The sequence below is a fragment of the Coregonus lavaretus genome, assembly GCF_964263955.1.
Source record: "Coregonus lavaretus genome assembly, contig: HAP1_SCAFFOLD_3469, whole genome shotgun sequence".
Classification (NCBI taxonomy): Eukaryota; Metazoa; Chordata; class Actinopteri; order Salmoniformes; family Salmonidae; genus Coregonus; species Coregonus lavaretus.
In genome coordinates this window covers 47,501-62,875 of record NW_028164464.1, presented here as the reverse complement: position 1 = coordinate 62,875, position 15,375 = coordinate 47,501, and the positions used below count along the sequence as shown (strand labels likewise).

Sequence of the window (15,375 nt, the reverse complement as noted above, 5' to 3'; positions counted from 1 at the left end):
ATATACCTATAAATGCGAGATGAGCTTAGTTCAACTGTCGTACCCCATCAGAACCCAAAATATAAGCTTGTTTTACTCCTTCTTTTGTAAACAAACACTGTACAGTCGTGGTCAAAGGTTTTGAGAATGACACAAGTATTGGTCTTCACAAAGTTTGTTGCTTCAGTGTTTTTAGATATTTTTGTCAGATGTTACTATGGTATACTGAAGTATAATTACAAGCATTCCATAAGTGTCAACGGCTTTTATTGACAATTACATTAAGTTTATGCATTTACATTTACATTTTAGTCATTTAGCAGACGCTCTTATCCAGAGCGACTTACAGTTAGTGAATGCATATTTTTTTTATACTGGCCCCCCGTGGGAATCGAACCCACAACCCTGGCATTGCAAACGCCATGCTCTATCAACTGAGCTACATCCCTGCCGGCCATTCCCTCCCCTACCCTGGACGACTTGTGCGCCACCCATGAGTCTCCCGGTCGCGGCCGGCTGCGACAGAGCCTGGATTCGAACCAGGATCTCTAGTGGCACAGTTAGCACTGCGATGCAGTGCCTTAGACCACTGCGCCACTCAGGAGTATGCAAAGAGTCAATATTTGCAGTGTTGACCCTTCTTTTTCAAGACCTCTGCAATCCGCCCTGGCATTCTGTCAATTAACTTCTGGGCCACATCCTGACTGATGGCAGCCCATTCTTGCATAATCAAAGCTTTGTGGGTTTTTGTTAGTCCACCCGCCTCTTGATTATTGACCACAAGTTCTCAATGGGATTAAGGTCTGGGGAGTTTCCTGGCCATGGACCCAAAATGTCGATGTTTTGTTCCCCGAGCCACTTAGTTATCACTTTTGCCTTATGGCAAGGTGCTCCATCATGCTGGAAAAGGCATTGTTCGTCACCAAACTGTTCTTGGATGGTTGGGAGAAGTTGCTCTCGGAGGATGTTATGGTACCATTCTTTATTCATGGCTGTGTTCTTAGGCAAAATTGTGAGTGAGCCCACTCCCTTGGCAGAGAAGCAACCCCACACATGAATGGTCTCAGGATGCTTTACTGTTGGCATGACACATGACACAGGACTGATGGTAGCGCTCACCTTGTCTTCTCCGGACAAGCTTTTTTCCGGATGCCCCAAACAATCGGAAAGGGGATTCATCAGAGAAAATGACTTTACCCCAGTCCTCGGCAGTCCAATCCCTGTACCTTTTGCAGAATATCAGTCTGTCCCTGATGTTTTTCCTGGAGAGAAGTGGCTTCCTCGCTGCCCTTCTTGACACCAGGCCATCCTCCAAAAGTCTTCGCCTCACTGTGCATGCAGATGCACTCACACCTGCCTGCTGCCATTCCTGAGCAAGCTCTGCACTGGTGGTGCCCCGATTCCGCAGCTGAATCAACTTTAGGAGACGGTCCTGGCGCTTGCTGGACTTTCTTGGGCGCCCTGAAGCCTTCTTCACAACAATTGAACCTCTCTCCTTGAAGTTCTTGATGATCTGATAAATGGTTGATTTAGGTGCAATCTTACTAGCAGCAATATCCTTGCCTGTGAAGCCCTTTTTGTGCAAAGCAATGATGGCGGCACGTGTTTCCTTGCAGGTAACCATGGTTAACAGAGGAAGAACAATATTTCAAGCACCACCCTCCTTGTAAAGCTTCCAGTCTGTTATTCTAACTCAATCAGCATGACAGAGTGATCTCCAGCCTTGTCCTCGTCAACACTCTCACCTGTGTTAACGAGAGAATCACTGACATGATGTCAGCTGGTCCTTTTGTGGCAGGGATGAAATGCAGTGGAAATGTTTTTGGGGGATTAAGTTCATTGTCATGGCAAAGAGGGACTTTGCAATTAATTGCAATTCATCTGATCACTCTTCATAACATTCTGGAGTATATGCAAATTCCCATCATAAAAACTGAGGCAGCAGACTCTGTGAAAATTAATATTTGTGTCATTCTCAAAACTTTTGACCACGACTGTATACTGTAGACTCAAAACATTGTCCAAACTATCATGTTGATATCATGGATCGTCAGTTGTGCATCCATAGCTCTGTCTATGAATTTGAGAGTGGTTACATTTCTCCAGCCCCATCCCTCAGCTGTTTACCAAAACAGTGTGGCTGCTTTTGATGTTGTTTGAATTGCAGATTTTCTCCTTTAATCAGTTCAATCACAGTAAACAAACAGATATCTTCCTAGTCTGACATTCAAACAGATTTTGATCAACATTGTACGATATTGTGCAGTCAGTGGCCCGTATGGACGGTAAGTGGGTTCACCAATAAACAAGGCCTTGTACTCCTATCTATGGATTACTACAAAACAGTGTTAACTTGGTACTAGGGCAGCGTTTCCCAAACTCAGTCCTGGGGACCCCAAGGGGTGGACGTTTTGGTTTTTGCCATAGGACTACACAGCTGATTCAAATAATCAACTCATCATCAAGCTTTGATTATTTGAATCAGCTGTGTAGTGCTAGGGTAAAAAACAAAACGTGCGCTCCCTGAGTTTGGGAAACAAATAAAAGGGGTAATAAAATATATATTTTCTGGCATTTTGTGGATAATAAACACTTGTAATACAGTACCTATTCTATACTGACGCAAGACTCTCCAGATGGACATGTGTCAGAACAATGCTTAGAGAGTGTACATTTTAGTCATTTAGCAGACGCTCTTATCCAGAGCGACTTACAGGAGCAATTAGGGTTAAGTGCCTTGCTCAAGGGCACATCGACAGATTTTTCACCTAGTCGGGTCGGGGATTAGAACCAGCGACCTTTCGGTTACTGGCACAACGCTCTTAACCACTAAGCTACCTGCCGCCCTGTTGATCATTCCTCCCCTCTCCTCATCTCATCTGCAATGGTAATTCCACTGCTTTAATCTGCTATATTATGTTATATTGTTGTTATTTTGTTTCAGCCCTCCTCATTCTCCCATATCCTTCATTAAAGGGGTAACTAGGGCTCTATTCAATCTGTTTCGCTGAAGCGTTACAAATTGAGCGATATAAATGTAAAGGTAACTTTGCCAACATATGCAGCTAACGCGGGAAGATTGCCTTTTGAATTTCAATCACACTGTAACGCTGAACCTCAGCGATACAGGTTGAATCGAGCCCTTAATCTCTCAGTGAAGCATTGTGCATTCCAAATGGCACCCCTTTTCCCTATATAGTGCAGTGTGGGCCCTGGTCAAATGTAGTGCTCTATATAGGGAATACAGTAGGATGCCATTTGGAACGCAGGCACAGTGCTATAGAACAGAGCCAATGCTTCACTGGTGGGAATGATTTCCTCCTTGGCTTCCTATCCTTTAATATATTAATTACCGTAATTTTCGGACTATAAGCCGCGCCTTTTTTCCCATTTTTCGACCCTGCGGCTTATATAACGGTGCGGCTAATCTATGGATTTTTACAGCTACCGGCCACTAGAAGACCTCCTAAATCTATGGATTTTACAGGTTACAGTCCACCAACTTTAACTCTATGGGCTCTATGACCGGTCCGTGCCCCCCACCTTTAAGCGGCGGGCTGCAGCAGGAAAAGCTGGAGGCCGGAAAAGAGTGAGACAGGTAGCGCGCAAAAGTAAAAGTGGAACGAGAGTGTTACGAGAGACAGAACGAGAGACAGAACGAGAGCAAGACAGACAGACATTACGAGAGCGAGACAGTTTGTCTCTTTCCCGACAATCCCCTCTGTGCACGAACCCTTACATATGGTAATTAAACATTAAAACACCTGTGGCTTATAGTCCAGTGCGGCTTATATATGTACACATCATTCAATATCATTCAATTTAGCTGCTGCGGCTTATACTCCGGTGCGCCTTATAGTGCGGAAAATACGGTAAACTGTTTCCCAATCCTGGGTTAAATAACATGCACGTACAAGCGTGTTTAATGTGGGTTTTAAAACTAGCAGATAGCAGTTTGAAACATCTCAAAGTTCTCTCTCGGTTGTATAAAATTATGCTTTATGAATATGAAGGCAGAAGAGGGGGCACTGTAGAATGTTTCAGAGGCCGATTGGTGTGATTGAGCTTGAGCCTCACTCACTCCTAACAAGAAGCACCTCTTTCGATTATTTATTCAGCCCTAAAACTCAAGCCACTGCCGCAAAAGACACCAGCTGTTGTGCTGTGAAGTGGAAACCATCCGAAGAGCTTACCAAGATGCCAACTTACTAAATGACCGAGTTCTACAGACAATGCTCAAAGCGGAGGAAAATTACCTTCCGCCTCGGAATTACTTCAAGTGTGTCCAGAAATAAATAATACCTAAGATGAGGAAAATTGTGGCTACATGGATGTTAGAGGTGTGCGCGGAACAGAGATGCGAGGAGGAGGTTTTTTTCCCCTGGCTATGAACTACTTGGATAGATTTTTGTCTGTGGAGCCCACAAATAAAACCAGATTACAACTCCTGGGAGCTACTTGTATATTTTGGCTGATACTTTGTTCTCTCCTCCATCTCCCAACGTTCTCAGAGGGGGTAGAGGATGCCTGCCTGCCAGCCAGGACATCCAGAAACTCATGAGCTCATCCTGCTGGAATGCCGGCTTCATTTCCTCTTTGTCTACATCACACTCTGGGAATGACATCTACACCATGCTGTGAGATGAGAAGCTTGGGGACCTTTTCATTCATTCCCTAAAATTATTCTACACGGATGTTTAGCTTGTCTAATTAGATTTTTTAAAATGTATTCTAAAACCTTTCCATATAGCTACATATGTTAATTCGTGTTTTAAAAGAAAGCGTTTGCTTTTTAAATACTTTTTTACACTGACAATCCCCCCTAAATATAATGAGTATCCCTCTCAGTATCCCTCTCATCTTGAATGTACGCTATTTCTTTTTTTTTTGTATGTTCCGCTTTTATGATGGTGTTCAAACTGCTCGTCTCGATGAGAGCCCTGATATGTTGTAGCCTGTAAAGACTGGAACAAAGCCAGAACGAGGCAGGTGTGAAATCGCTAGCTAGTTAGCTGTGGTGCACTAGTAGCAGATCTATGGAGCTTCTTGTATCATTAGCTCCGTTTACACCTGGCGCTAACATGCATCCTTGATCCTGGCCACATTCTGATTGTGCCCAGATTTTCAGATATGCGTCTACACTTAAAATGTGTTTCTTATCCGTCCTCTGTGTCCGCATTGTGACCAAATGTCCTGGTCCCTCCCTGTATGCAAATTATTTGGCAGATATCCTTCCAAACATATTATTGATTCCTTTTAAGACACATATTGATGTCATAAGTCAATGGCGCCATCTATTAATAATTTGAAAAGGCAGAATAATTATGATTTAAATGCTTTTACTGTCCAGATCCGTCAGGAAGATCTGATCACAATGTGTCTTTTGATCATCTATACCTGTCTACAAATGTGGACACAATCAGGATGTGGACACAATCAGGACAAAGGACGCATGTTAGCACCAGGTATAAACGAGGCTATTGTGCTAATACTAGTTATAGTCTACAGAAGGAGCCAAGGATACGGTCGGTGCCTGGGAACAGCACTGTCCCTTTTATCACCTCTCCAAAGATGCAGCCCACAGACCACATGTCCACTGCAGCCAGACACAGTCCCACACCAGTCACCCAGCATACATGACACATGACATACAAACCAGTGGAGGCTGCTGAGGGGAGGACGGCTCATAATAATGGCTGGAACGGAGCCAATGGAATGGCATCAAACCATGTGTTTGATGTTTTTGATACCATTCCACTAATTCCGCTCCAGCCATTACCACAAGTCCGTCCTCCCCAATTAAGGTGCCACCAACCTTGTGTGATACAAACTCCATCAACCACACACTGCACCCAGACATACAACATCTTTGTGAGGCCTGTCCTAACAGGGCTTTTCTAAAAGCACAGTAAAGCCACTCTCTATTGCATAAACCATGCAGAAGAGGACTATATGAAGAGTTTCGTTCCAAAACGCTATATCCACCCATTTTTCACATTTGTGTTTTTTCATCCGAAATTACTTCATGTATGTGTGTGTAAAATATTACTTTTCTCAGATTTTTTATTAATAGATTATTGATGTGTATTAAAATGGGTTTTGTTGCGAAGCGCTATATATCCATTGTTTAGCTGGAATGGAATGTTCGTATAGTCCCAGTCGGTATTAGATAGAACGTCGCGGCCCCGCCCACCTGCGGTTACCTTTGTTACCCAATTGGCTCACAGCAAAAACTTGACCTTTGTCAAACACAATTTTCTTGTTGTCTGCTTGTTTTAGTCAATTACAAAACTACATTTAACAAAAAGTACAACATGTCTAAAGATTACTTTTCAACATTCCCGAGTGGCGCAGCGGTCTAAGGCACTGCATCTCAGCGCTTGAGGCGTCACTACAGACCCCCTGGTTCGATTCCAGGCTGTATCACAACCGGCTGTGATTGGGAGTCCCATAGGGCGGCGCACAATTGGCCCAGCGTCGTCCGGGTTTGGCCGGTGTAGGCCATCATTGTAAATAAGAATTAGTTCTTAACTGACTTGCCTAGTTAAATAAAGGTTAAAAAAAATAAAAAATCTCACTACTTAGAAAAACGTAATATTGTAGGGCTTCCCTCATGCCCCGTTTCATGATGTTGCTAGTAGCTACGTGAGTGCTAGCTAGCTACCAACCAGAACATTAAGTTAGCCAACAACACAAACAAACAGACTATACAGCTACTAGTAGTGGGTGGAGTTACAAACGGACTGTACTAAACAAGTTAAATGTCTTACCTGTGATGAAATGTTTTCCACACACATCTCTACGTGTAGCCTGCTTGGACAATGGATCCCCATATTTCCCAATCTACCATGCTAAATAGCCTGAAGCCACAGGGCTCTTCTCGCAGGCTCTATTTCCCTACGTGGGAGCACTGCGAACCGTAGGTCGGGATGTTTGACCTGGTTACATGTCAAAAATCATTAGCCGTGGTATATTGGCCATATATCACAACCCCCCGAGGTGCCTTATTGCTATTATAAACTGGTTACCAATGTAACTGTAAGTCGCTCTGGATAAGAGCGTCTGCTAAATGACTAAAATGTAAATGTAAAATGTAATAAGAGCAGTAATGATAAATGTTTTGTCACACCCGTATACGGTCTGATATACCACGGCTGTCAGTCAATCAGCATTCAGGGCTCGAACCACCCAGTTTATAATATTAAGTGAATATCGACTCGGACTATCCTGTATATTTGACTGTGATATGTGGTGGTCTCACCTAGTGATCTTGAAATGAATGGACTAACTGTAAGTTGCTCTGGATAAGAGCATCTGCTAAATTACTCAAATGTAATATGTAAATATTTTACATACAGATCTCATATTATTGTATTGATTCATTTAGATTATTAATAGTTTTTTATATTGATGTCACAAATGTATCATTTGTACAGTTCTTTATAAAAAATGTAGTTATTTGTCACATTTTACAGTATAAAACCAAGCAGTACTACTTATCTGAGAGTGAGACGGATATATAGCGTTTCGAAACAAAACATGATTATTTGTCTCTCTGAAATGAAACCATCAAGTGACAGACATCAAACAAATACTTGCCTGTCATTGGACTAACCCGTGCCATGATTACGTGGTGAAAAAAACACGCCAATCATCTTTCATAAATTCTTTAAACAATAAAAGCTAATTTAACAACATTTCTTGAAAATGGATATGTAGCATTTGGAATGAAACTCCAATGTAAAAGCAATATACAGATTTAAACTCTGCTGGCATTTTGATTGGCATTGACTACCTTAGGATAACGACCCAATGGCCTTAGAATGCATTCTGTATTCCACAACACACACCGGGCAGACACACTCGCCTCCAGAAATATAGTAATTAAGAAAAGCATGAATATTCAGAGTAAGGAATGCCTCATTCTGCTAAAGGGGTGCCAGAATAAAAGAGGTAGAATACATGACTTTCTTTGTAAGCGCGTACGTTAAGCAATTTGTTAATATTACAGACAGGACTTTTCCCGAGAGGTTAATGAATGTATTAGATTGTGCATTATTAACAAAACAATGGAAATATTAGAGTTGTTATGAAGCCAGCCAAGCTAGTTAGAGTCACTAGAGATACAACAGCAGCCCAGTACCTAACAGAGGAGGACAGGCCAGGAATCCATTCACCTTCGGAGAGTCCGAGAAGAATCATCGAAAAAGACATGTATAAAGAATTGGGCCAATGGTAGGGTTTGATGTATGTACTCTACTTCCTTTATTTTGATACAAATCACTTCTTAAATACCTGTTCATCCAAACTTGACAGGCACAAATCTTAGACGGGGATTCAAAGAATGGCACATTAAAGCACAGTGCACTGTAACAGACTATTAAGGGTCATTTATGCTTGAGCCGACATGCGCAGTGTTTACCATGAACGCGATCTCCACGAATGTCAGGGAAATGGCCTTTAAAATATGCATTGTCAGCAGCATAGTGCCCTGCACTATAGCGGATTGGATTGAATACTGGCCTTATTCTTTGATTAAGATCAACGGCCATTATTTATATTATCTGAGTAAGTAAGGATACAGTCCCGGCCAGGGAACAGGATTTTGTGACGCACCATTTCTCCCATAATGCACCCCACCGACCATATATCCACTGCAGGTACAGAGACAGAGAGTGAGAGATAAGTCAGAGGTTAGCATTAGAAAAGAAAACCGTAGGCTCTTTCTCAGTTCCTCTTTCCCTGCATCTTTTCTCCTCACTTCTTTCTCAAAACACATTAGACGTGAAGATCCAAGGTCCCTAGGTCCCTCCCCTCGGTCCCTCCCCTCAGAACCCTCCCCTCGGAACCCTCCCCTTGGAACCCTCCCCTAGGTCCCTCCCCTCGGAACCCTCCCCTAGGTCCCTCCCCTCGGAACCCTCCCCTAGGTCCCTCCCCTCGAACCCTCCCTTAGATCCCTCCCCTAGGTCCCTCCCCTCGGAACCCTCCCCTAGGTCCCTCCCCTCGGAACCTTCCCCTAGGTCCCTCCCCTCGGAACCCTCCCCTAGGTCCCTCCCCTCGAACCCTCCCTTAGATCCCTCCCCTAGGTCCCTCCCCTTGGAACCCTCCCCTAGGTCCCTCCCCTCGAACCCTCCCCTAGGTCCCTCCCCTCGGAACCCTCCCCTAGGTCCCTCCCATCGGAACCCTCCCCTAGGTCCCTCCCATCGGAACCCTCCCCTAGGTCCCTCCCCTCTGAACCCTCCCCTAGGTCCCTCCCCTCGGGACCCTCCCCTAGGTCCCTCCCCTCAAACCCTTCCCTAGGTCCCTCCCCTCGGAACCCTCCCCTAGGTCCCTCCCATCGGAACCCTCCCCTAGGTCCCTCCCCTGGGAACCCTCCCCTAGGTCCCTCCCCTCGAACCCTCCCCTAGGTCCCTCCCCTCGGAACCCTCCCCTAGGTCCCTCCCATTGGAACCCTCCCCTCGAACCTTCAAGTTCTCCTACAATGCGTTTTGAGAAGGTGGCAAGGATAGGATAGATAGAATATGTGAGAAATCAAGGAAAGAGGAATTGAGAAAGAGCCCATGTTGTTGACAGAGACCGGAGGGAAACAAAGAGGGATCTGAAAGTGGCGGTTAGTTATTCAGACTCTAAGAAATAATTAGTTAGAGAGAGACGTAGCACGCAGACAAATGACTATTCCACTAATGAAGAGAGATAAGAAGCCAGTCTCCTGGGGCTTGGCTGGTGGCAGGAAATTCATGGCCTCACCTCCCGGCTTCTCACCCTACAGGCCTCCATCTAGTAGTGTATTCATCTGAAGCGTAGAGCCAAGGTTACCACTCATCACTGCTTGTGGTTTATTGAAGCAGGTATTTACTCCATGATGTGGAGAGGCATTCAGAGCCCCTGCTCTCTACAGACCACTGACTGTAGATGTATTCTGACTTAGGGTCACAAAGAAGAAGTACACTACCACAACTGAGGAGTCAGTGGGTCATGGGTGTTAATTGAGCCCAACCCTGGCCGTTAGTGAAAGTATTCGAACACATCCTAGCAGTAGCATGTTAAAGTGTTAGAACACCAGAACACATTCTAGAACCCGTCTTACCGTTCTCTTTGTACCCCATGCCCAGGATGACCTCTGGTGCTCTGTAGTACCGCGTCACCACGTACGGGGTCATCATGAAGCTGGTCCCTGCAGTCCTGGCCAAGCCAAAGTCCAGGATCTTCAGCGTACAATCAGACTTCACCACTATGTTGCTGGGTTTCAGGTCCTTCGGGGGTGGGAGCAACAACAAGAGATGAGGGTTACTGAGGTAAAACTTTAACAGGTGGTGCAAGCTACTATAGTATGTTTAAATGTCCACAGACGGCAGAACCGGTTGCAATGACGTCATTTCCATCAGCTTTGCCCACTGGGCTATAAGAAATGTAATGTTCAGCATGATTAAAGTCATGTTTCATATGTCCTGTACTTCCTGGTACATGATATCCACTCAATGACTAGGGTTACTGCTGTAGGTGTGAAAAAGCACAAAGGAATAGAATTACATTATATTTATTATATTGCTACAACTGAGGCCGTCTCACCCTGTGAATGATGCCAGCTGAGTGCAGGTGTTTGATGCCACACAGCATCTGGTAGAGCAGGTAAGACATCCTCTCATGGTCCAGCTCCATCTGGATCACCTGGCACAGGTTGGCATCCATCAGCTCCATACACAGGTACCTGACAGAGTGACACTGTTGTAAGAAGGGATGTGGGGTACCGTTGTGGAGGTGGTGGATCTGCTTCGGCCAGACAGATCTAAAGTTCCAGGACAACAGCGTAGCTCCAAAACAGAAATACGTTTTCACAACTAGTTGTAACTCACTGAGTTTGCATCTGAATATGGCGGAAAGTAGTGAAATAATATCCAGAATGAAGAAGAAGAAGAAGAAGAAGAAGAAGAAGTCTGAGAAATAGGCCTACATGACCTGAAGTGAGATCCTTAAACCCAAGAGGCTTTAGCTTAATCTAAATTCTCCCTCTCCTCTCCTCTCCTCTCCTCTCCTCTCCTCTCCTCTCCTCTCCTCTCCTCTCCTCTCCTCTCCTCTCCTCTCCTCTCCTCTCCTCTCCTCTCCTCTCCTCTCCTCTCCTCTCCTCTCCTCTCCTCTCCCTCTACTCTCCCCTCTCCCCTCTCCCTCTCTTCTCCTCTCCCATCTCCCTGTGCCTCTCCCTCTCTCCCTCCCTCTCCCCCTCCCTCTCCCTCTCCTCTCCTCTCCTCTCCCTCTCCCTCACCCCTACACATCGCATTGGAGCAAAAACAATCTGCGTTTTTGTGATCATGTAGGCTAATCTTTTGTATTTGCTGCCTTATCGTAACTCACTGAGTTTGCATCTGAATATGGCGGAAAGTAGTGAAATAATATCCAGAATGAAGAAGAAGAAGAAGAAGAAGAAGAAGAAGTCTGAGAAATAGGCCTACATGACCTGAAGTGAGATCCTTAAACCCAAGAGGCTTTAGCTTAATCTAAATTCTCCCTCTCCTCTCCTCTCCTCTCCTCTCCTCTCCTCTCCTCTCCTCTCCTCTCCTCTCCTCTCCTCTCCTCTCCTCTCCTCTCCTCTCCTCTCCTCTCCTCTCCTCTCCTCTCCCTCTACTCTCCCCTCTCCCCTCTCCCTCTCTTCTCCTCTCCCATCTCCCTGTGCCTCTCCCTCTCTCCCTCCCTCTCCCCCTCCCTCTCCCTCTCTCTCCCTCTCCTCTCCCCTCTCTCTTTCCCTATCCTCTCCCCTCTCCCTCTCATCTCCCTCTCCCTCTCTTCTCCCCTCCCTCTCCTTGTGCCTCTCCCTCTCTGTCTCTCCCTCTCCTCTCCCTCTCCGTCTCTCCCTCTCATCTCCCTCTCCCTCTCCTCTCCCTCTCCTCCTCTCCCTCTACCTCTCCTCCTCTCCCTCTCCCTCACCTCTCCCTCTCCTCTCTCCCTCCCTCACCTCTCTCTCTCCCTCTCCCTCACCCTCTCCCTCTCTCGCTCCCTCTCCTCTCCCTCACCCTCTCCTCTCCCTCTCTCTCCCCCTCTCCCTCACCTCTCCCTCTCCTCTCTCCCTCCCTCACCCTCACCTCTCTCTCTCCCTCACCCTCACCCTCTCCTCTCCCTCTCCTCTCCTCTCCTCTCCTCTCCTCTCCTCTCCTCTCCTCTCCTCTCCTCTCCTCTCCTCTCCTCTCCTCTCCTCTCCTCTCCTCTCCTCTCCCTCACCCTCACCCTAACCCTCACCCTCACCCTCTCCTCTCTCTCCCTCTCTCCCTCCCTCTCCTCTCCCTCACCCTCTCCTCTCCAGCTCCCTCTCCTCTCCTCTCCCTCTCCTCTCCTCTCCTCTCCCTCTCCCTCACCCCTACACATCGCATTGGAGCAAAAACAATCTGCGTTTTTGTGATCATGTAGGCTAATCTTTTGTATTTGCTGCCTTATCGTAGGCACTACCCAGAGTTCCTGAAAAATAACACTACTACTTTGACTGCCTGTCTGCCTCATGCTTAGCCAATGTTTGCAATGATGATTAAAAAAAGAACATTCAATCGCTAATTAGGCTGCGTTGCGTGTCCGTGTCTTGCTTGTGTTTGATATGCTGCCTAGATAGCTGCATGTAACTACCCACTTGAGTTTTGTATTGGGGCAAAAAATGATCTACGAGTTTGTACGAACATGTTGATCATGTCTTCTGTGTACAACATGAAGTTTGTAGGCTACACCAGACAATGGCGTTCATCGCTGATCAAGGAGGGGGCAGCAGCTACATAAAAAAAAATCTGCCACATGAGCAGAAACAACCGTATCTTTAGCCACGTAAAAAACGCTTGTAGCGTTTCAATCGGTGACGTCACTCGCCCTGAGACCTTGAAATAGTTGTTTCCCTTGCTCTGCTCTCCAAGCTTTTGAGGAGAGATGGGTAACGATGCTTGGTGGGAGGCAACTGTCAATGTGTTCAGACGGTCCCCTGGTTCGAGCCCAGGTTGGGGCGAGGAGAGGGAACGGAAGAAACACTGTTACACCGACACAATAGACAAAACTGGAAAGTGTATTTGCCCAGTTAACAGTATATATACAACTTTTTTTAGTTTTTTACTTTGCAATAAATTCCATGTAATTACCTATAATTTTACATGTATTGATACATTTCAGATTCATTTTGCAGATTTGAATTGGGAATAACCGATTGAAAACAAAGTACATATCCAGAGATAGACCTTTCCTACCAGACTAATAGACAGGGGATATAGTGAAGGTAAACTGCTTTAGACAAGCATGCGGCATTCCAGTTACTGCAGCATCATGTCTACAAATTCATTCATCGTTCAGTACAAAGAGAGACAGAGCCAAAGGCTTCACGTTACACTACACTACCACTTTCACAGACTTCAGTCTCACTGCTTATTTTCTCAAATTAATACGTCTTGAAGGTACGTAACAATTTTGCTTGTCTGTTGTTAAATCAGAGTAATACGTCAGATTAAAAAGTCAGATTAAATGAAAAGGTTTTCCCTGCAATGATGTCACAATTATTCATTTTTCCTCTGAAAGTTTGTTGGTACTTACACATCCTGGAAGTCTTCTAATGATTTCTGTGGTGTGAAAACATTTAATAAACTGATGATCTGAAAGAGAATTATAGAAATAAAACATTTAATAAACTGATGATCTGAAAGAGAATTATAGAAATAAAACATTTAATAAACTGATGATCTGAAAGAGAATTATAGAAATAAAACATGTAATAAACTGATGTCTGAAAGAGAGGGACAACAGAGAGAAACCTGGGGCAACATTCAGTCTCAGGTTAATGTCCAAGTCTATGAACAGTAAGCTACAACATTAACAGCTACATTTGAAGTCGGAAGTTTACATACACCTTAGCCAAATACATTTAAACTCAGTTTTTCACAATTCCTGACATTTAATCCTAGTAAAAATTCCCTGTTTTAGGTCAGTTAGGATCACCACTTTATTTTAAGAATGTGAAATGTCAGAATAATAGTAGAGAGAATGATTTATTTCAGCTTTTATTTCTTTCATCACATTCCCAGTGGGTCAGAAGTTTACATACACTCAATTAGTATTTGGTAGCATTGCCTTTGTAGTATCTAAACAGTTTATGACTTTGCTGACGTTTGCAAATGGTGTGTTAGAGGAAGTTGACTCAGCTTGCGGAAGCATCTGGAAAGCATTACTATAGGGGCCCCCTAAAACAGAGGAAGTCTGTTATGTGGAGGCCAGGGATTGGTTTATGGGAAAACCACCCATATCATGTTACATATTATAAATACCATGGTTGGAACAAAGGACGGGGAGAATATAACATATTAGAGATTGGGTCAGTTGTTCTCCAGATGTCTGCAGGAGTCTGTAAATTGACGCTGAAATCTTTGATGTAATAAACCATTATAATCAAGGACAGTGTCAGCGGATTTCTTGTCATCACAGCATAATTAGCATAGTTATTTCGATACCACACCTTTAAATTGTTTAACTTGGGTCAAACGTTTCGGGTAGCCTCCCACAGATGTTCTATAGGATTGAGGTCAGGGCTTTGTGATGGCCACTCCAATACCTTGACTTTGTTGTCCTTAGCCATTTTGCCACAACTTTGGAAGTATGCTTGGGGTCATTGTCCATTTGGAAGACCCATTTGCGACCAAGCTTTAACTTCCTGACTGATGTCTTGAGATGTTGCTTCAATATATCCACATAATTTTCCTTCCTCATCTATTTTGTGAAGTGCACCTGTCCCTCCTGCAGCAAAGCACCCCCACAGCATGATGCTGCCACCCCCGTGCTTCACGGTTGGGATGGTGTTCTTCAGCTTGCAAGCTCCCACCTTTTTCCTCCAAACGTAACGATGGTCATTATGGCCAAACAGTTCTACTTTTGTTTCATCAGACCAGAGGACATTTCTCCAAAAAGTACGATCTTTGTCCCCATGTGCAGTTGCAAACCGTATTCTGGCTTTTTTATGGCAGTTTTGGAGCAGTGGCTTCTTCCTTGCTGAGCGGCCTTTCAGGTTATGTCGATATAGGACTCGTTTTACTGTGGATATAGATACTTTTGTACCCGTTTCCTCTAGCATCTTCACAAGGTCCTTTGCTGTTGTTCTGGGATTGATTTGCACTTTTCACACCAAAGTACGTTCATCTCTAGGAGACAGAGCTTGTCTCCTTCCTGAGCGGTATGACGGCTGTGTGGTCCCATGGTGTTTATACTTGCATACTATTGTTTGTACAGATGAACGTGGTACCTTCAGGCGTTTGGAAATTGCTCCCAACGATGAACCAGACTTGTGGAGGTCTACAATTTCTTTTCTGAGGTCTTGGCTGATTTCTTTTAATTTTCCCATGATGTCAAGCAAAGAGGCACTGAGTTTGAAGGTAGGCCTTGAAATACATCCAC

General features: G+C 44.8%; 1 protein-coding gene across 1 annotated transcript in view; it reads right to left on the bottom strand.

The window, feature by feature from the left end:
- Window positions 1-5,474: 5,474 nt before the first annotated feature.
- Window positions 5,475-15,375, bottom strand: part of LOC311117008 (mitogen-activated protein kinase 10-like) — a gene marked incomplete at both ends in the record, with an annotated part of 25,794 nt that continues 15,893 nt past the window's right edge. Inside the window, 4 exons of the mRNA XM_084192014.1 lie at window positions 5,475-5,575; window positions 10,067-10,232; window positions 10,549-10,687; window positions 13,528-13,586. Of these exons, the coding sequence (XP_084048140.1) occupies window positions 5,475-5,575; window positions 10,067-10,232; window positions 10,549-10,687; window positions 13,528-13,586 (465 nt within the window). The remainder of the gene's footprint in view (window positions 5,576-10,066; window positions 10,233-10,548; window positions 10,688-13,527; window positions 13,587-15,375) is intronic.